General features: G+C 39.1%; 1 protein-coding gene across 1 annotated transcript; it reads right to left on the bottom strand.

Annotated features, from left to right (window-relative positions):
- Positions 1-1583: 1583 nt before the first annotated feature.
- Positions 1584-7127, bottom strand: LOC146745828 (uncharacterized). Its single transcript, XM_085498764.1, has one exon. The coding sequence runs from the start codon at positions 7125-7127 to the stop codon at positions 1584-1586; it is 5544 nt and encodes a 1847-aa protein (XP_085354890.1).
- Positions 7128-22998: the final 15871 nt, after the last annotated feature.

The raw sequence follows: 22998 nt of genomic DNA, 5'->3' as shown, positions 1-22998 counted from the left end.
GCGGTAAGTAGTTTCAACCTTTTTTGCTCAAAAGGCAAGGGCGATAAGACTAGATTCTCAAGGACGCAGGTCGTTTGGATCAGACGATTTCTTTTGTTTCCAATTCGTTTTACGCCTAGAAAAATGGCAACGTTGTTTTTGGCGAATATATAACATGTTCCGTTCGAATAAAGGATTTTGATATGCATAACAATTCCTCACTGAAACATTTCCTGTACTCTCTAAAATTTGACGATGCCACTAGCCAAAGAGGGACTTCCTGTTCAACACGTTGTTGAATGTTGGCGTCACTGTACGTAAAAACACACTCTCGAACTTCACAATTTAAAGTTCAGACCATTAAGCAAATAGATGGAAATACAAGTTGCATAAATCATGAAGTGTGATGATTCGATCTCTGACCGGGATAGCTGCATTTAGTGTTCTTTCTATGCAATATAAAATCATATCGATGCTGTGGGCGGTGAAGGGCGACAGATTGGTTTGGTTCAACGGCTCTCAAGGACATTTCCTGACTTTTTAGCTTCGCTGTCGACTTTGTCGAGCGGAGCTTATCATATGAGTGATTGTCCGTCGTCGTCCGTCGTCGTCGTCCGTGTCAATGTTTTACTTTTTCGACTTCTTCTTGAAAACTACAAGCCTGAATGCTTTGATACTTGGTGTATATGTACCTTGGGTAGACCTCTCTCAGAATTGTTCATTTCATGATGATATCTTCAATTCTCTAATTTTGGTGAATATTTTTGTCATTTTTAGTAAAAAGTGATATTTTCGACTTCTTGTTGAAAACCGCAAGTCCAATTGCTTTGATATTTACATATATAGGTACTACATGTGGACCTCTCTCAGATTTGTGTGGGGGAATGCAGTTAAAAACCGGACTCCTTGAGCGGGGGTATACAAATGTCAGACACGGAGACAGCAATTCGTCTAAGAAACTAATAAACTAATGGTTTATTCAACAGCGAATGCTGGAACATAGTAACGAGTTACAAACTGAAGAAATACATATCGAGAAGCGTGTGTTTCATTCTTATATACCCTTAAATCGAACGTCATAGGAAACATAGCCCACAAAAACAGAGTGAAAAAAGGCGGGAAAGCTTGAAGGACAAACTTACGATCAGTGATTGGCCATGTCTATGAAAATACTATGTCGTGATTGGCTCTATAAATACCATGGTAACAAGACTAATTAAACACACGTAATTAACAAGAGGATTTACTTTAAGAATCCGGCTGGCTAATATAAAAGGCTGATATATAAACTATTAGTATCACAGCTGGTACTACATGAAACGGGTGTGGAGTCGCTTGTCCTTGAATTTCATATAACTCGGAGTAACTTTCTCCGACATTCTCCGCGCCACAAAAGGTGTTTACTGAAAAAATAAATTCGTGTCAATAGACCACAGAGTAAGTATTCAAAATAAAGAATCATGGGTTTCTATCTTGAAACCGAAATAATAGTAGTTAAAGTCAATAATAATTGTTAAAAGTCAATGGGGTAGCATTACTCAGTTCCTATATATATTCTGTTCTGCATTCGAACAATATGAAATGCAAAATATATAGTTCAAATGTTATATCAAATTTGAGATACGTAGTCTGGCGGCTACCGCTGCATCCCTCGCTGGACGTTTAATAATTTCCTCATTGTGGGGAGGGACATCTATCGTCGGAGGGGTAGTTTGTTGGACTTCCGCCATCTGATCATCTGTTGATTGCGTTGTGTTTTCTTCGAATTCTTTGGATATAACCTCCAAAGGATATACTAGTAGCTTATGAATGGGACGATTCGTTGGTCCCCTGGCTGTAGCAACTTCTGCTGAACGAACAAGTTTATCGTTCCCGTATATAAGTTTGGTAACTGTGCCAAGTTGCCAATTGAGTCTCTTTTCAGTGTCACTGTGAATTATTACAACCTCGCCAACTCGTATAGTGTTGTGTTTACTTCCAGACGTCGTGTGTCTTTCACGGAGTGCCGTCAAATATTCTGTTGACCAGCGTGTCCAGAACTGTACATGGAGGCTAGACAAGTGTTTGTAACGGTCGTTAATTTCCTCGTGTTGAGTGTAGGACGGGTCGTAGATTTCTTCATCAGACACGTTTATATACGGTAGTGCTGTGACTTGTCGTCCGTGTAGTAAATGGTTCGGTGTCAGACCAACATTGTCATCCAAGTTTGACGATACATACGTTAATGGGCGGTCATTTAGTACGGTTTCAATTTCCGTTACAACTGTGGAAAGTTCGTCAAAACTAATTAGAGAGCGACCTAACGTCTTTTTAATTGCGTTTTTGGTCAATCCGATGAGTCTCTCCCAAAATCCGCCAAACCAGGGAGCTCTCTTGGGTATAAATGTCCACTGTACTCGATGTGTGGCCAAGTATTCGCGTATTTCCGGTGTATCGACGAGAGCACGAATCTCCTCGGCAGCGGACAGGTAGGTCGATGCGTTGTCTGAAAGCATCCGGCTTGGTAGAGACCGTCTCACGGCGAATCGGCGAAAAGCATGTAGAAATGTACGGGTCGACAAATCGGGCACCAGCTCGAGGTGTATGGCGCGTGTCACCGCACAAGTGAAGAGGCAGACGTAAGCTTTGCCACGTGTCCCATCAGGAGCCTTGGTCAGTAAAAAAACAGTAAAGTCCACGCCGGTGATTGTGAAAGCAGGCAATTTATTCACACGATAGCTTGGCAGTGGAGCTTGTACAGGATTGGCGTATGCTTTCCCTTCAACTCGTCGGCATGTTACACAACCACGAAGAATACTGCGTACAATTTGTCGAATTCGCGGAATCCAGTATTGTTGGCGAATTTGAGTCACAGTGGATTGGACTCCTCCGTGCAAAATCAATGAATGCGCCTTCAAAACGATTAACTTAGTCAGTTCGTGATTAGAAGGTAGTAATGTCGGAAATTTCGTTACAAATTCAATGGGTGCGTTATGGATCCGACTTCCGCATCGAAGGACGTCTTCTTCGTCTATAAATAGACCGAGTTGTTGTACAATAGGTCCTAGTTTGGTGTGTTTTGTTTTCAATTCATGAATTGTATCTCTGAATTCCTGTTGTTGAACGTTAAAAATCCACACGTGTTCGGCTCGTTTTAACTCATCGGCAGTTATTAATCCAGTGTTAATTGTGTCAGCCTTCTTTACGCGGGAAATGAATCGCATTACGTATGCGGTTACACGTAGTAATTTGTCGATTGAGTTGTACCTGGAAATGTCAATAACTGTGTGTAAACCGATTTCTTGAGATTCGATTTCCTTATTATAGTCATTATCCATAACTATTTCTCGTTGGCGGGAAATGTTAGTTTCGGTTTCAGTGAACGCAGAATCACTCAGTAAGTCACGGTTTTCTCTCTCGAGCACTGCATGTAATATTGTGATATCGAACATTTCACAAGTGGGCCACTCATTAGGAGTGTTCAACCATAATGGCCCATTCCACCATATATTGGAGTTGATCAATTCAGCACATGTAATTCCCCGTGTTAGTAAGTCAGCAGGGTTATCCAATGTCGGCACATATTTGTAGATATGTGAGAATTCGTTGATCTCCTTAACACGATTTCGTACGAATATAGGTAACTTCTTATCACTGTTTAACCAATGAAGTACAATTTGGCTGTCAGACCACAAGTAACAATTGTTAATGTTGAATTTGCCTGACAGTGCTGTGATGACAAACTTAGTAAGTCTGGATGCAATTAAAGCGGCCATTAATTCCAATCTTGGAAGTGTGATTTCAGTCATGGGGGCGACGCGGGTCTTCGCCGTCACAAAGGCAGTTTCACGCTGGTTTGTTATGTAAACAATCGCTCCATATCCCACAGAGCTCGCGTCGGCAAAGGCGTGAACATCAACTTTAGATTGTGGATCATTTTCTGTGAAATATTGACGTTTCACAGTAATGTTCCGTGTTTCTCTCATATTCTCTGCTATTTTGATCCATTGTGTGGTAAGTTCGGTGGTAAGTGGCTCATCCCAGGAGAAACCTAATTTCCATAAAAGCTGTATAAAAAGCCTAGCTTTGATGAGCACAGGTGATGAATATCCTATTGGATCATATAGTGACGATGCGTAGCTCACCACATCTCGTTTTGTGACGAGTTCTGTTAATATTGGTTTAACCGCCTTATTGTATGTCAGCACATCTCCGTCGATTTTCCACCGTATTCCTAGAATAGATACATTCTTAGATGGCTCATGTATGTTATCCTTTTCGGCGAGATCCATAATTTGTTGACTGTTTGAGGACCATGCACGTAATTTAAAACCGCCGGAATCCATTAACTTATTGGCTTCCTTGAAGTACGTGACTGCGCTTTCTTCTGTGTCAGTGCCATCAATAACATCATCAACATAAATATTATTACTCATGTTCAGCGCGGTAGGTATATTGTTATTGTTCTCGAGATGTGTCTTAATTACCGAATTAAGAATAAAAGGCGAGCAAACGGCTCCAAATAGTACAATCTTGAAGCGATATACATGTACTTTGAAATCGGAATTCGGGTCATTAACGTCGGTTAACCATAAAAACTTAGTAAATTTCCTGTCGTCTATATCGAGCCTCACGTTTAAGAAGGCCTTTTCAATGTCACTTGTTAAAGCAATCCGGTTGCCACGAAACCTCAATAAAATGGCCGGCAAGTCGTTAATGAGCGATGGTCCAGCTTGAAGACATTCATTCAAACTGGGGTAGTCTGCACCTTGTTTACATGAACAGTCGTAAACAACTCGTATCGGTGTTGTCACGGAATCTTTCTTCACACCATGGTGAGGTATATAATGTCCGATTAGCGGGTCATCTTCATCGACCTCTTCGATGAAATCACGACGTCTTTGGTCTGTTAAAATGTCATCGTATTTCTTAATAACATCCGGCGCGAGTCGGCGGATCATAGCACGTGTCCGCTTAACAGTAATATTCAAGTTAGTGGGTAAAGATTCGTGGTCTTCCTTCCACGGTAACTTTGCGGTATATTTTCCATTTTCGACTTTTAAATGTGTTTTACAGTAAGACTCGAATGTCAACTGCGTTTCGTCGATTTCTGGATTAGTGAATCCAATGGCTTCTAAATCCCATAGGTTATGGATCGGAGGTTCCGTTTCGGTTGGTGTCGCCTCGGCGTGCATCATGTTGACTTTGAAGTCGGGGTTGTTTCTATATTGTCCGATTGGTCCAGAGAGCAAATATCCGAATTTCGATGAGACGGCTATAGGTCCAAGTTGACCACGCACGGTGTGATCCCCTACGTAATTCCAGTATTGGTCGGATCCAATGAGTAAGTCGATATCCATACGACGTGTGGTTGTCATCGGGTGGGCTAACTTTAAACCCTGCAAGTGTTCAGCATTGCGTACTTTCGCAGATATTTGATCCGCGACTCTGGTTGTGATGACAGGAGCAATCATGGCATTGATAGTAGACATATTACCATCCAATTCGTGGGCGATAATGTCCGTGTATTCTACTTCTCTTTGTTCAGTAGCATTGTCACCAAATGTCGCAAGGTTAATATTTTCCTTCTTAGTAACTGTGACAGAAAGTTCACGAGCGAATTTCGCAGAAATGAACGTAGCATTGGCTCCCCCGTCGAACATTACGACAGCATTAATGGGTTGGTCGTTCCTCACAGAAATAGGAACTATGGCAGTTTTCAATAAAACCGGCCCCGCATTCTTAGGTTTAGTTGCTAAAGTGTCCGGATATTGGTCTTGACAACGGTCATTATTGAAATAGTTCTTATCCGGAAGTGGCGACACTTTGGTAAAATTCACAGTAATAACTTCCGTGGTGGCATCCGCGGTTTGTGATTTCTTTGTTTGACTCGGAGCGGGACTCGAAGTTGACGCGGATTCTTCAAAATGAAGACTCGTGTCGTGTTTTCTTTTGCAAATTCGACAAGTGTATCGAGATTTGCAGTCAGCTACCCTGTGTTTTCCAAAACAGTTAAAACATTGTCTGTTTTTGCGAATAATGTCCAAGCGTTGACGCGTATCGTTGATGACTCGACATTCAGCGGCGTGATGTGCACCTTTGCAGAATGGGCAAACTTTTCGTGTATGTCGTGGCTCTTGTTGTGATTTCGATGTTTGGCCCGTTGAGACGTGAGTGTGAAAAGCGGCTGTGATCTCTGGTGGATTCGGCGCATTCACTATAGATAGTTCTTCCAGTGAACATCCGGCTTGAAGAACGTTTATCTCTCGTAGTATAGCTTTACGCAAATCGGGTAAATTCCACGCAACATCCCCACGATCCCGAGCTATTTGTTGACGGATGTTTGCAGGCAACTTATCCCTTATCATCGGTACGAGTAGTTCCCCATATGTGGATTCATTCTTACCCAATGATTGAAGGCCTCGAACATTACTCTCAATAGAATCGTAGAAATGTCTCAAACTAATGATATCGTTGCACGGTTGTCGCAACTGCCACAATGCGGTCATATGGGCGTCGATCAATAAATGTTTTTGTCCATATCTAGCGACCAGTAAGTCCACGGCATGTTTATAGTTGGCCTCGGTGAGGGCTAAACCCGATATAGTATGACTTGCCTTGCCAGTTAACAAACTTCGTAGATATGTGAACTTTTGAATATTGTCGAGACTGGTGTCTTCGTGAATGGACGATTTAAACAAGTCAAAGAAACTCACCCATTCTAGCGTGTTACCATCAAATGTTTGTAGTTGTAACTTCGGCAAAGCAATCGTATTCTTAGATCTCCCACGGGGTGTATGATCGATACCGGATGCTCCATTGTTGCTACCGGTGTTGGGACGATGGTTTTCTATGAAAGTGGTGATCCGATGATTTCTTTCGTAGATCTCGGACTGGTAATCGCATGACGCTTCACTCACTGTATCGTAGTTTGCCTCGTCGGTGAGGTTGAGTATCTTCTCTTCAGTTGCGTTGTGTGCGTGATACTTATCAGAGAGCTGCTTGTTGAGTGCCACGAGTAAGTTGTATGCTGTTGTTTTGTCAGCTTCTTCGGAGTATTTGTCGATGACTTCCTCAGCTCGGGTGAAAAGTTTCGTCATGTGCGCTCGTTGACCACGGCGAGTCAACTTCAGCCTGGTGATGCTTTCTTCAGCTTGTGTGTCTGGCATTTTCTCGGTGATATCCTGGTCTCGGCAACCAGAAATGTGGGGGAATGCAGTTAAAAACCGGACTCCTTGAGCGGGGGTATACAAATGTCAGACACGGAGACAGCAATTCGTTTAAGAAACTAATAAACTAATGGTTTATTCAACAGCGAATGCTGGAACATAGTAACGAGTTACAAACTGAAGAAATACATATCGAGAAGCGTGTGTTTCATTCTTATATACCCTTAAATCGAACGTCATAGGAAACATAGCCCACAAAAACAGAGTGAAAAAAGGCGGGAAAGCTTGAAGGACAAACTTACGATCAGTGATTGGCCATGTCTATGAAAATACTATGTCGTGATTGGCTCTATAAATACCATGGTAACAAGACTAATTAAACACACGTAATTAACAAGAGGATTTACTTTAAGAATCCGGCTGGCTAATATAAAAGGCTGATATATAAACTATTAATATCACAGCTGGTACTACATGAAACGGATGTGGAGTCGCTTGTCCTTGAATTTCATATAACCCGGAGTAACTTTCTCCGACAATTTGTTCATTTTGTAATGATATCTTCAATTCTCTAATTTTGGTGAATATTTTTGTCATTTTTAGTAAAAAGTGATATTTTCGACCTCTTGTTGAAAACCGCAAGTCCAATTGCTTTGATATTACATATATAGGTACTGCATGTGGACCTCTCTCAGATTTGTTCATTTTGTAATGATATCTTTAATTCTCTAATTTTGGTGAATATTTTTGTAATTTTTGGTAAAAAGTGATATTTTCGACTTCTTGTTGAAAACCGCAAGTCCAATTGCTTTGATATTACATATATAGGTACTACATGTGGACCTCTCTCAGATTTGTTCATTTTGTAATGATATCTTTAATTCTCTAATTTCGGTGAATATTTTCGTAATTTTTGGTAAAAAGTGATATTTTCGACTTCTTGTTGAAAACCGCAAGTCCAATTGCTTTGATATTACATATATAGGTACTACATGTGGACCTCTCTCAGATTTGTTCATTTCATGATGATATCTTTAATTCTCTAATTTTGATGAATATTTTTGTAATTTTTGGTAAAAAGTGATATTTTCGACTTCTTGTTGAAAACCGCAAGTCCAATTGCTTTGATATATTATACATATAGGTACTACATGTGGACCTCTTTCAGATTTGTTCATTTTCTAATGATATCTTCTGTTCTTTAATTGCCATGTGCATTGCTAACAGCGGAGCTATTTCAGCCGATAGGCTGCTTGTTTTTACTATTCTGATGTGTTCTGGGCTGTATTCAACAGTCAGACACTGACAAGTAAATAAGTACTAGTAAATAGTCTGGGACATAGTCAATACTAGCCGGTAGGCTGGTTGACGATCCGCTCCGCTCAAAAAACAAGCAAAATGTTTTTGGCTGTTGCCATGGTATGACATGAGCATATGGCTAACATCAGTTTATACGAAGTTTGCAAAAACCCATTCAGTCTTTAGAAGTCACTTAGTTTATTACTAGGACGTATTCTGCTGTTACATTTATTATTTCCAATCGTTTTGCGATAGTATTTTCTAGAATGAAGGCAGCATTTACAGTTCATTCAAAGTTCAAAGTTGCGTTGGGATTACGTTGATATCTTACCAGTGCGCAAAATAGCCAAAATAAAAAGCAAGATCATTTGAACCCTGCTATTACAAAACTGGTAGGAGGTAATAAATTTGGTTAAAAGCCGTTGCTGGTGAAAAGTTACCCCAACTTTCAGGTCAATTTGCTCTTTAATGAAAATAGAGCGAAATCGGCCAAGCCAGAAAATCACAGAAGAAATATTATGTGAAAACACTGGAAATCATACACACACACACACCCGACCACACCCACATACAGGTGTCCCATGAATTGTGGAGCCACCATTGAATTAACTTTTAATATAGTTGAATTAACTTTTTATATAGTTGCGATATGAACTCGTTTAAAACGCGTTCCTATATAGGGTTGCGTTTTAATTGGAGTTTAATTAAACTCAATTACAATGCAATACAATGGAGAATTGCACTTTAATCAAGTTTAATTAAGGTAGCGGGATTATTATTTGCATACTTGTTTTCATCTTCTAATTGTGACTAAATGACTACAAATAGACCCGGGAAAGTATATATTTTTAGAATCGCCAGACTTCAAGCTTTTCACAAGTGTATTTTGCATGCTCGTATCTGCATTCTACGACACGTTACTCAATCAAAGGTGAAAAATTACTTTTTCTGTAAAAAAAAATACGCATTTATGCTGGCGATAAGAAGTATTTTTTCACTTTTCCTAGTTGTTCAATAGTCTGGTAAATTTAATGTGTCTGGTTAGTTTTATTCAAGCAACGCGTTTTAAAAAAATAGTGTCCTGAATTTCAATTACTGTTTTAGTCGCATTGCCCCCAACTCAAACCACAACTCGTTGGTAAATAATCGATGAAATAGTTTGTCTGGACATATTCAAGTTCCTCTCATTGTTACCTTAAATCTGTGAAAATTTGGTGTTAATCCGACGACAATAAGTATACGTTATTTTTTGTTAAAGACCTTGTATTTTGAAAAACATAAACTCCTAGAAAACGTCCATGAAGTAACAGCAAAGATTTTCAAGCTTGTTTATCGGCACAATCAATTTGTTTTCCCATCAAGGTCTGTTTTACCATGTGTAGGGACATCCAAATGTGTAAGGCTATTGGAAACCAAAAAAATAAAGGAATGGGATAGCTATAATTGGATAAATTCGGCATATGAAAACACCAAAATCAATGATTTTTTTCAGTGGCTGTGTGACCTTGTGTCTGACACATTTATATGCAAATGACTAATCTGTGAAACAAACAGGGGCGGAGACAAACCACTCAAATGTTTGGAAACACTCATTGTGTGTCAGATAGCTACTAATAACACATCCTAACATTGCTTTGTCTTGAGTTTATCTTTGAAACTTATAGGCACACAGATTAAACCTGTGTTGTTGATTTTGGAAAACACTACTGAGGCTGCCTTGCTTCCCTTCAGAAAATCTACATTTTAACCAACTTACATGACATTCTATGTTATATTGACTTTATCATATGAAAGTTTATGGTGCATTTCATCAATTAATAAATAAATGTGAAAATCATAATTTTCAACACAAATAATAGTCTCGCTACCTTAAACTAGAGTTGAATATCCCGTGACTGAACATAGAAATGTTTGCGAAGCTTAGGTTTAGTATCGGGGTAAGGTATGGTATAATTATATTAATATTAATATAACGTGAACCATACCTTCCCCGATACTAAACCTAAGCTTCGCAAACCTGACTTAAATTCGATTAAATATTAATATAAATTATGAAACATTGTGGAGCCACCAATTTGGGGCTCCACTTGTACAAAGGGCTCCACTTTGTTTGTGTATGTCTGGTCTACTGGCTCTACTTCTACGTCTACACCAACACCCACACCCACACACACACACTTACAAAAGTGATTATGAGGGCAATCCCAGCGGAGCGGATCGCCAACATTGATTCGTTTCAGAACGTTCGTCGTGAAATTCACGTTTAAAAACGATTTTGACCTATGTCACACATTCCCCCACCAGAGTGAATTGCAGCACTAATATTTGTTCCACTGGATTCTTTAATCAAGTAATACAAATAGTGTCACTATGCAATATTTTTGGTATAACTTTACATTTACAAAACATTTAAGTATGTCTCATACAAGAAAGTTTCCCAATTTTCTGTCTAAACATATTTTCAACGAAAGAATTCAATAGGTAGGTAAGTATGTAGGTAGGTAGGTAGGTGGACATATATATTTCATTGCCATAAGTTTATAAAACCTCCTGGGCCCGAAAACTAGCAAAGACGAGAAATAAAATGTTGCATTATTATCGCCATGTTTATTCATCCTTGACTATTCTCTCACCAGAGAGAATTACATCACGAACGTTTGTTCTCCGGGAGTCTGTAATAAAATTGAATTCACGTCCTAAATTCATAATGGTGTGTGTCATTTGAGGCCTCATTGATCACTGCGTGTCCCATAATCTATTGGGTCACTATCGCCGAGGTAAAAAGGCTCTCATCCCTTGGTTATTATCACCGTTTTCATCGCCGGAGGGATAATGAGCAATGATAAGCAAATAATCATGGTAGATTGCCCCGACCTTCTCTCGATCAGAAACGCAAGGGAGATAAAACTTGATTTTCATTGACGCAGGTCGTTTAGATCGGACGGTTACTTTTGTTTCAGGTTCGTTGTTGTTTTGGGTGAATATAGAACATGTTTAAGCCCAAAATTGTAGCAATAATGTTCACGTCGCTGTACGTTAAAACCCACTCTCGAACTTGACAACATTCACTTACTGACAACTGAGCAAATACCAGTTACATCACTCATGAAGATTGATGATTCGATTTCTGGCCGGGATAGCTGCATTTAGTGTTCATTTCTATGTAATATAAAATCATATCGATGCTGTGGGCGGCGAAGGCTGACAGATTTTTTTTTTCTGTAACCTGTATCAGCTATCTCCTTCGCCCATCCTCAGATTTATGTTGACAACATGAAGACGTTCGTTTTATAGGTGAATAAAAGCCAAACTTAGTAGTAGTAAAGCATGGAAACTGATTTGTAGTGATGTAAACGTGATACACGGTACAATAGATTTTGGTAACGAGTCGTAACAATTTGTGGTTGTATAGGGTTCTCGGGATAGGGTTAGAATGGCGCACTGTAATCTGTTTACATTCAAAGCCTACAGTCAGCATGCCAAAACATTCAACACATGCAAATATTATGTTTCAAGTAAGCACGTTGGTTGACTTTATTTTATTTAACAAACAGATGAATACGTGGTTTACCCGACTTCGTAAGCATACTCAAAACAATGGTATACCATGGTATACGACGCGATTTTCAAGATAGTGAGCAATTTTCATATAGCGGTGCGATTTTCAAGTGGCCGACCGATTTTTGTTCAAGTAGTGGGGCAATTTTTATGTAACGGCGCGATTTTCATGTAGCGGAGCAGTTTTCAAGTAACCGATCAATTTTCAAGTAGCCGACCAAATTTCATGTAGCGGAGCAATTTTCAAGTAACCGACTGACTTTCTTGTAGCGACCAATTGTATATATGGGCCACAGTATATACTAAAATATGTTTGGATATTTAGAGTACTAACAAATTCCCGCTTCCGGTCTGATTAGACTTAAAATACACCACGAATATTCACTCTTGAGATTTTTGGTATGTGTTGGTTCTTGGATATGTCAGCTTCGTCGTCCTGTACTTCATTTAGTAATTTGAATTTTCCAGATTGTGCAAAAAGGGAGAGTTTCGTGATTTCCATATCGAAAACGCCTTGGCTTAATTATTTGCTGGGGGATGGCCGCTTAGGTACATACTCTAACTTGCTGTGCATGAACCTAAAAACGTTAGATAATCAAATTCACAGAAAGTTGACAATCTCTAATATTGCTAAATCGCCAGTTGTGAACTTTATCAATATTCCCATATGAAGTTCCACATCATTCTAGCAAAGAAAATTTGGATTACTTTTGTGCAGGATATATATAAAAATAATTAATATTTCATTTTTGTTAGTGTATCTTTAATTTTATTTATTAAAATATGTACACATTATATCTAAATGGGATGGGAATTGCCAAGCCAATTTATAAAAATTATAAACGAATATTTTCGTAAATAACACTGACCGTGAAATACGCCCTTGAGAAGTGTTACTGACGGAATATTTTATATTTCAATTTCTTTCAATTTTAATTAGTTGTATTGCAATGCATTAGTAATAATGTAAATATATATATACTGCTTGAGAGAGATCTGCTGTCACAAGCTTCTGTAGAAAGGATAATCAGAGCAAGCCAACAGTATGGAGATGGACTTCACATTGAGCTGAAGCAGCAGCAGGAGAACAATGATATACAAATTGTTGCTGCTCAGCAGTGTGTTGATAGGTACTGTCACATAAAGACAATCTAAAAGGCTGTGCAGAACAAAAGTAGATTGTCAGCAAGTCCCGGTGTTGAAGATCTCACAAGAAAACCCCAAATAGCAAGACGATCAGAGTATTGTCTCTTCTGTGGGGAAACATGTGCTGTTGTAAGAGATTCAAAGCACCAAGACAAATGGCATCCTGCGTATATCTGCAGGCAAGGAAAAACCTTTAGAAACACAGGCCTAATAGAGGCAATCATTAGAGTTTGTGGAAAAAGAAAGGATAGTCAATCTGAAGAGGTAATGGTGAGAATGAGAGAAGTTCTCTCTGATTTACATGCAGCAGATGTGAGATATCACGTAGACTGTAAAGCAACATTCATGTCTTCAAAGTCAATACAGACAGCAGCGTAAAAGAGTACCAACACTTCCAGCACTGATAGAGATACTGCTTTTGAATATGTTGTCAGATATTTGGCTGAAAATGAAACTAATACAATGTATATTTAACTCTATCGACATATTTACTAGACATGTGAAAGAAGGTGGAAATATCCTTTCAAAGAGACAGCTAATACCAAAAGTAGTAGAGCAGTTTAGAGGAGATTACCTTATCATCACCAGGAATTGCATCTATACTAGCATTCAAATCAAATGCAGCCACAATCCTCCATGTGATACCTGATGATACAGAAGACACTGACAGAGCAAAGATAAGGTGGCCAGAAGTAGCCAAGAGGCAAGCATCCTGGTTCTTCTGGTGGTGGAAAGAGTGGCGGCGTGCCCCCAGGAATTTGGGACCAGGTGGTGGTCTCCCCTCTTCCTCAGGTGGTCACATACCCAGCTTTCAGGAGAAGCAAGTTTGATGCTTCCACTTGCGGCGAGGGGGATGGGCATATGTGCGACGGGAGGCAGAGTCTGAACCTATCGACTACAAGCCTCGCGGGGTCTCACCTCGTGGAGAAGAGATCACCCTTGATGTACAACCGCTGAACCTGCATATCTCTGTCGCACAGATTATGCCAGTGTATTCCGGATCGGAAGCAGTGCGTAACTGACGCCTGGACTTGCCAGGTGGTGATACACGGTTACAAAATCCCGCTGCAATCTCCACCTCCTTGTTAACAGCCCCCCGTTCGGGGCGCTACCATGGGATCCCTGCAAAACGGAAGCAATTCAACAGGAGGTAGACAGTTTGCTTACAGGGCGCTCTACACAGGATAGATGACCCGTTATTAAGTCCAGGCTTCTACTCGCAAGTGTTGATGGTTCCAAAGACTACAGGTGACTGTGCCCAGTTCTGAACTTAAGCAGACTAAATCAGTATGTGCTTCCTGGAAACACCGGGCACCGTTTTACTCTCTGTTCTCTGTTTCTACTAGTTAGCCTCGCTAGACTTGAGCGATGCTTACCCGTACATACCGATACACCCATTGACTCCCTTGAATCGTCCATTTCGGCCAAGTAGTCGAGTACAGGGTGCTCCCTTTCGGGTTTTGCATGGCGCAATATGTGTTCACCTGAGGGTGGAAACAGATGGTGCTACTGCTGTGCTGGGCATTGGCACACATCCACCGCACCTAGATGACTGGTTGCTACACAACCCAAACAAGGGGTTGTTAACCAAACAGTAAGGATTTACTACACCAGTTGGGCTTCCTAGTAAATCAAGCAAAGTCCCATCCTCGGCCAATACAACAGTTGGTGTTCCTGGGCATGGGGTTCGACATGGAGATTGGCTTGGTACGGCCATCACAGCACTAGCACTAAATGACCTATCTGAGCGAATAGTCAGCATTCCCTCTGTGTCCCTCTGAGAACCAATGCTGATCATCGGAATGATGACCTCAGTTCGCAGGTAGCTCCCCAAGCCATGTTACGCAGCCACCCGGTACAGCACACTTTGTTGCAATTGGAATTGAACATGCAAGTAACTCTCTCGGACCAAGCAATGGGTTCCTTGCCCTGGTGGTCGGCAATTGCCAATGTCAGGCAAGGGTCCTCCTGGACCCACTCGCCATGGCTATGACTATGAGTGCACCTATTGGACGAACAAGCCCAAGGAATATGGCCCCTGCATTGAGTTCAGGACCGCCATATCAACTGGCTCGAACCAAAAACAGTACACATAGCACTGATACACTTTCTACCCATAGTCTGCATGAATGCGTTCATACAGTCTGATACAGATCTGCCATAGTTCGATTCAGTTCGATCAGAGCCAAATGAAACAGTGCCCTCAAATAATTAGTATGAAAAAAAACATGGCTGAAAACGATGTTGGTGTCGGGCTTGTGTTGTGTCTTTACATGGCACGATTCTGTTGAGCTGGGAGAAAAAAAAATAGGAACAGTAACGATCGAGTTTGAGCATGGAGGTAGAAAAGACAATGAACTGGTGTTATGATTTAGGTACTAGTATCTCGAATAAACAGGAAACATGACAGCTAAAATGTGTTACAGCCCATTGTTATTGTTCAACTGTTGTGATATGTGTTACAGTTGTCAATCTAAACCTACTAGGAACACGTCACCTTACCGGGACTGCTTCAATGATTTTTATCTTTGGTGTCTTTAAATAGTTTCTTAAATTTTCATTGGATCTGTTCAGTATTTTTTTCAAGTTTTTGTCGCATAATTTCGTACGTTGTCAATCTATCGCAGTATTTCTTTACTCTGCCAATAAGTTTTTAGGGCGAGTACCTCTTCGTCAAAGAAATTTCGTTTGCAATTGCGGAAGTTATGAACGATGTTGTCTCAACCATAAATGTCGGGGCTCAACCCTATCGGAGCTCAACCCTGAGGGTTTATTCACAGTCCCTCAACACCCGGTTGGGAAATGCTAATACTTTATTTGCCTCAATGTGTGTTTGGCGTTTGTTTATTCGTTAATCCATGTGAACGCAAGCCTACTTTGCTATAAACATACAATTAGCATAAAATTAGCATACAGGAGCCTACTTGATTCACATCTGTGCATGTGTATACACTTTGTTTTAATTTGTTGCTACAACGCGAGAGGCGGTACATTATTTACCAAAATTTTCCCAACCAGGTGTTGAAGGACTGTGGTTTATTAGAGCTGAACTTGGCTTGAGCCGAACGTGTATACACATCCATTTTTGCTGGCTCGAGCCAGTCCGAGCCATAGGCTTTGACAACATGCTGCTGTGTGAATGTAGCAAATTCCAAAACCATATTTGAACAGGAATTTTTTTTTATGTGGTTTCCCCAAGTAAGTCTGCCGGTCTTGTGTAGTCGTTTAAGCATTACTTAATATGCTCTCTGGTACCAGCCATTTTTTAGTTCAAGTAATTTCAACCAATACGAGATACAATGCTTATAATAAACACACCATAATTGCAGCCTTCCACATTAGTCCAACATGGCTACATTGTTTGTAAAACTAATAACACCTCAGATGACAATGAGCTCTTCGGGTCTAGTGACTGTATGTCCACCTTTGTTGCGGGGTGAACATTTGTATAATAGTAGTGTGTGTTGTTTTCTCGACTGCTTTATATTTTTTCTGTTCTAGAAGTCCATTTACGGCGACGGCAGCCCTTTCTATGCGTAGTTGTTCCACCTGCTCAGTTCTCATATGCTCACACAATGGTCCGATGGGAAGATTTTGTCGACTCAACAGTGAAAGTTCTTTTATCTTTGATTTTGAAAAGACCGGCCGCTCGGCCACGAAACAACATGGCGGCGTCAGAATCTCGTGATTCGACTCCACGAATGTCGGCCCTGAAAACCGAAAAACACGTCTGGCAGTCCACCAGCCGCGAACAGAAGCTAATGCTTGATTCTATAATGACATGAAAATGACAATCTAGAACTGGAAATCGAATTACAACGACAAATGCAATTTGAAATCAACGTTAACAGCAACTGCTGCTCCCGCCAAATCCATCCAAGCTAAAGCCACTCGTTCTGAATATGACGACTCCATAAGCAAAAAGCAGCTCAAATTAGTAGATTATAACTCATCATCAGACAGCAGCAGTGACACTTCCAGCACAACAAATACATCCAGCCAAGATGAGTCTGCCACCAAACAAACCCCAGGTAAGCTGTTAGATGAAATTCCTTACGCACAACTCAGCCTGGCAGCCTTAAAAAGAGGTGAATTGTATATATATAATCAGCTACATCGAAAATAAGAAACATAAACAAGCACGCACAGAGCACTTGATGGAACTTTTACACCTTTCTGAAACCTTTGCCTGGGGTGAAATTCGCCAATTCCATGCTGAAGTTTTGCTTGCTATTGAAAAAGAAAGGGCAAGATGTTTACATAGCAAGCTCACAAAGAAACCCAAATCTGCCACAGACCGATATGATGCTGCTTATCAGGAAGACAAGTGTTCAATGGTCAAAGATCACAAGAATTACGTTGGTGAGCTGGAAAAGCACATCTGTCATCCATGTTTAAGAATTCGCTCCATTCAATCATTTCACCAGGCTAAAGACAACCCACACCATCCAAAGCATGACCGACTCTCCAGTCTAGACTATATACTACTTTCCCCTTTCACCCTTGTGTAGATCTGACTTGTGCCTCGGGCATACTTATTCATGTGCAGTGGTCTAAATCTAAACAGTGACATTATCACGTAAATGGTATTCCAGATTCAGCTTTACCACAGTCAGAGTTGTGCCCCCTTTGGGTTTATTGTAATATGCTTGCCCGACAGCCAGCCAGTGCATGGTCACCCGCCTTTTCTGTGACTTGTTCTAGTAACCTTGTCCCACTCACTCAGTATTTGCGTCACAGACACTTAAAACTTTTGGTCACAACATTTGGGCCTAATCCTTCAGACTACTCCTTTAACAGTTTTCATTGTGACGGTGCAACTGTGGCTGCTGTGGCTGGCGTACCAGATTCTTGTGATTGGTACTCAACCAGGGGGGGGGGGCTAATTCAGTTGACAGATTTTGTAAGAATCGCTTGTAGTAATTTAAAAGTCCAAGATACGACCTCAGCTCAGCCTTAATTGTTTGCTTCCATTTTGCTTTCAGCAGGATGCAATCCTTCTGCATCAATACGATATCCTAGATATTCCACTTCATCGGCTTGAAATATACACTTACTTCTCCTAGCATGGTTTCCTGAGTTCTCTATGTGTTCAGTTTCAGACTCTCCAGTGATAATCATCATCTACATACACACTTACACATGTGGAATACCGGCTAACGGTAGACGGTTATATCTAAAAAGTCCCCTATTTATTTATAGTAGTGTATACTTTTTACTCCTCATCAAGCGGTAATTGTAAGTATGCGTTATTTAAATCAATCTTTGTAATGTGTTACCTTCGCTTAATGATGCATATAGATCTTCAATTCGTGGAATCAAGCTTGGTTACACCATTTATGGTTTCCTTATAGTCACCGCATATACATATATCTGCTTTTAGGCACAGGAACGATGGGAGTACCACAGTCTGAAAACTCAACTGGTTCAATTATTCCTTCTAGGTTTGTAGAATTTTGGTTGTGCTGCCACATTTTTCACTGTGCCTAATCCACCCTTAAATACCCCAGCATACTGATCTAGTAATGGCTCATTGGGTGCTGTCACTCCAACATGGCAAATTCTAGCCCACTTTAATTTGAATACTTTAAGCCAATCACGACTAAGAGGACTAAGACCATTTCCTTCCACTATCATTGGTTCTGTTCCATGCTGATTATCATATTCAACGTCAACATCTACAGTTCCGATGACTTTAATTTGTTCACCGGTATATTTGCGTAGTGTAGAGGTGGATTTCTTAAAACTAGTATTCTTGGATAGCTCTCTCTTATACATGTCAGTATTATTAAAGAGACCAACGCCCAGTGTCAATTTGCATTTTCATTTTACCTTTTACTTCAAAATCAGCCACTAAGGGATCCGCTTTGCCATTTACTGCTTTTACATTGAACATTGTATAAGTCTATTAATCATCTTCTGTGTCACTTTGGACAATATTTGTAGCAAGCTTCTGTTTACTTCTCTAATTTTTTTTGCTGCAGACAGCTTCTTATGTTTACAAACCTTTGCTATGTGTCCTTTACCTTGACATTCAAAACACTCAGATTCTTTGAAACGGCAGTTGTCCAGTGAGTGAAACTTGCTTGTACAACGACAACAAGGTTTTCCACTCACATTGTCATCTTGAGATTGCTGTGCGTATTTCTCATGCTTGGGTACATGTTTGGCATTCTGAATTTTATTTACTTTCTTTCACATTACTGTGCCTTTTACAGACTGTACTTCTCAGGCATCCTTTGTAGCAATCGCCATGGCCTTTTTGAAGTCTAGTTTATGTTGTACACCACACAACAGCCTATTACGTAACATTTCTTACCAACGTATTCCCATATTCACAATGTTCAGCTCCCAGTCCCAGGCCGGCAACAAATGACACAATCGACTGTTTGGGATTTCTAAACAATGAAATGAATTTGAGCTGTAAATGGCTCGGTAATGCTAACTCAATACATTACACTTTTGTTAATCTTAGTTAGTCTCAATAAAAATATTCTCCCTTTTTGAACAATCAGACCCACACCGAACACCGCCCCACCCATTTCGTAATGGCACAGTCTGGTATACAGATTCATGGCAAATAAATTGACCATGTCCCTTTCCACTTCATTGATTATTTTGTGAACATAAACAGATAGTTCAGTGTTCACATATAACCTGATATCAAATATATTGTTTTCAGATCTGTTATGGGAATTAAAAATCTATTTGGTGAATTACTTGGCGCTGCTAGGCCAGTTGGACTGCAAGAAAAATAACTTTCACTAGATGCATACGTTATTCTACATAAAGGATCTTGTGGTAGTGCCACAGAGATAGTGATTGACATACCAACAGATAGGTAAATTTTATGCATGATTGTTGTTTTTTATTTCACCAGAAAATATACAATAAATAATATACACAATAATAATAGTAATTCTAGTGAGGGCCACAGATATAGTTCATACAAACTAGTCTAGTCTGTGGCCCCATAATACTGATGTTATGAATTAAATTCATAGCACATTTAACTTAATTAAAGATAAATGAAAATACTTGTATACTGACTTGTAAAAAGAACATGACACATTCATGAGATACAGTTTTAACGTATTTTTAAATATGTATCTGCTTTTAATATTTTTTATAGAATCAGGAAGTGAGTTCCAGTTGTTTGCTGCTATATAGGTGATACTGTGTTGATTAGTAGTAATATTCATTCTTGGAATATAATAATTGGAACTAGTAGCTTGACAAGTTGCATAGTGAAAAAGGTTTCAAGTAGTGGTCAACATTATGGGCAAACAAATTGTTATTAAGATAAAAAACAGACAGGTATGTAACTTACTGAGTTTATACCGGTAGATATCTAAAATATTTAGTTTTTTAAACAGGAGGGCAGTGGGGGCACGAAAATCTTAAAACGTTATCTGGAGTAGTAGAATTTTGTCGAAAAAGGTTTTGTAGGTGTTACCCCATATTTCAATACAGTAAGTAGTATGTTGTAAAAAGAGAATTGTAAAGCAGGATAAGAATAGATCGTGGGACAAAATGATGAATTTTATACAAAATACCAATTTTAGGTGATATAGTTTCACAAATTTGTTCTATGTGTTCTTTCCAATTAAGGTACTTAGCTCGTTTAGTGGCATCTGAAAATTTACAGAAATGTTTCAATCTTTCAATTTACCAAGTTTGTAAACATCTGTATATTGTCAACCATCAATTCCTGGGACTAGCATAAAACGAGCGATTGAATTATAATTAAAGATGAGAACATTTATAAGACAAACTGTAAAAAACTAAATGTTTTAGGTTGAGCTGGGTAATGTATTGAATTAATTTTTATATCTAGTGAAATAGAATGCATTTTGGCATAGTCCAACTACAGAGTTTATAAGGCAGATGCATGTGTTGTGACAAGCTATAACTGAAAGCTGTATGATCATAGTTGTATCAGTTTATGAAATTGTTGCAGTTTTGAACTAAACAGTTGAAAATTAACTGTTATGTTTTAATTTAACATCTTCTATTTATTTTCTAGGCTATTCCAAGGATAGAATCCTATCTGAATTGAAATGTGGCTATCCCGACACCTACATAGCTGATTTTAGGAAAACTGTGAACACATTCAAATATCATCTAGTGTTTGATATGAAGACCAGGAACATCTTAAATCCATATGATAATGATTCCTCTCACCGTGACATGCATTATGCTGGAGAGTATCCTTTCAGTTTAATAATGACTCAACTTGACATAAAGAACAATAAGCTTAGATTTAGATTCTATTATTATAAATCTGTCATTGTATCACCATAAGTTACTATTTAGCTGCAATTTTGCAGTGTTGCACAGGTAAACTATAGCCTACCATGTTTAAATATGTAAAAATAAAAGTTGTAACCTGAAAACAATAAATATTGCCAATTTACTTGATTCTGAGCATTGCAGACTCTGGATGATGTATTATAAGTTTATTACGGTATGTGCATACTTCAAGGCGTGTCCTCTAGACAGCACAGTCGCTTTACGTTAATCCATACTCGAACTCTGGGCACAATCCAAAATGTTGTTAAAGTATCGATAGCACTGTGTTCTTCATAGTTGTTAAAGTACAAAATAATTTACCAGTATATTGATTTCTTAACTCAATACATAGTGTTACCTCAAAATGCAGCATTTAATCTGACTCTGGGCAACCTATCAACAAGAACTTTATTGACAATAAATTGTAAATACATATCTTGGTCAGTAATTTGCATTGTGTGAATCATTCAGACCTTGACAGTAAAACAGGATTTACTACCGGGTATTAGACACAATTAAAGGGTGTTGATCTACTTCATTAAATTTTTATAAAATGTACATCTAGCACCAAAAACAAAGGAAATTATTCCTCCCAGATATGCTAGGGCAATTTTATAGATTGACCTTGGAAATGGATGCCCTCCCAATCCAACAATTAACACCCCATCTTTGAATAAATTAACAGTGATTTTTTTTTATTATTATTATAGGAATTTACAGAATTTGCCGTAACAGTACTGGAAGTCAATGAGAGTATTACATGGACAATCTCATGTTGCAAAGTCATCAAATTGAACCTAACAAAAAAAAATTTACAACAGATAACGATAATTATGCAAACGGACGGAGTGATACAAACGTCAGATCACAGATTGTTATTGTCAAATTACATGAAGATAAACTGCTTTGAACACTGTCTGGTTTTTATTGATAATAAAGAATATGTACTTCTTTGAAAGTGGGACTTCACAGGTGAAGTTTCTGACCTGGAGTCGTTCTCTTAGCAATGTATCTTCAGATTACAATCACTCCAGAGTCTCTATTCAACGACTTTTCTGATTTGACGTTATCAGATGATAACCAGGGCCCAACAATACATGCACTGTTATTTAAAGTCATGGTTTCAGAGTATTCCTGGGTTATAGGAAAATTGATACTGGTGACACAATACCAGTACGGTTAAGACCAGATCCGAACAACTTGTTTGATGCTCAAGTCTGTAGATTTTGATTTTGCAGAACTGGGTTATTTAGACCAAGAATTGACAACATATGTACACCCTCTTTTAAAAGCCAATAATTATAACTGATGTTGTTGTAGATAATATAAAGTTTCGAACTACCTGGCTAATTATCGGTTTTTATGCCAAAATAAGTATAACACGAACTGGCAGTCAGTTGGAGGCAGAGGTACTCTGGGAAAAGTCTGACAGATATCTGTCCTATATATATTGTTTAAATAAATCTTTTTGCAATAATTTGCTTTTATATTTTGTATTAAATAAATTTTGCTAACATAGTTTGTGTTGATATTTGTTGACTTTTCACAGATGAATGAAAAACCTAGTCCTAGATTA

The sequence above is a fragment of the Saccoglossus kowalevskii genome, chromosome 5 (genome assembly GCF_978046115.1).
Source record: "Saccoglossus kowalevskii chromosome 5, keSacKowa6.1, whole genome shotgun sequence".
NCBI classification, from domain to species: Eukaryota; Metazoa; Hemichordata; class Enteropneusta; family Harrimaniidae; genus Saccoglossus; species Saccoglossus kowalevskii.
Note: the sequence above shows the minus strand (reverse complement) of the source record. Positions and strands in the feature narration are given on the sequence as shown.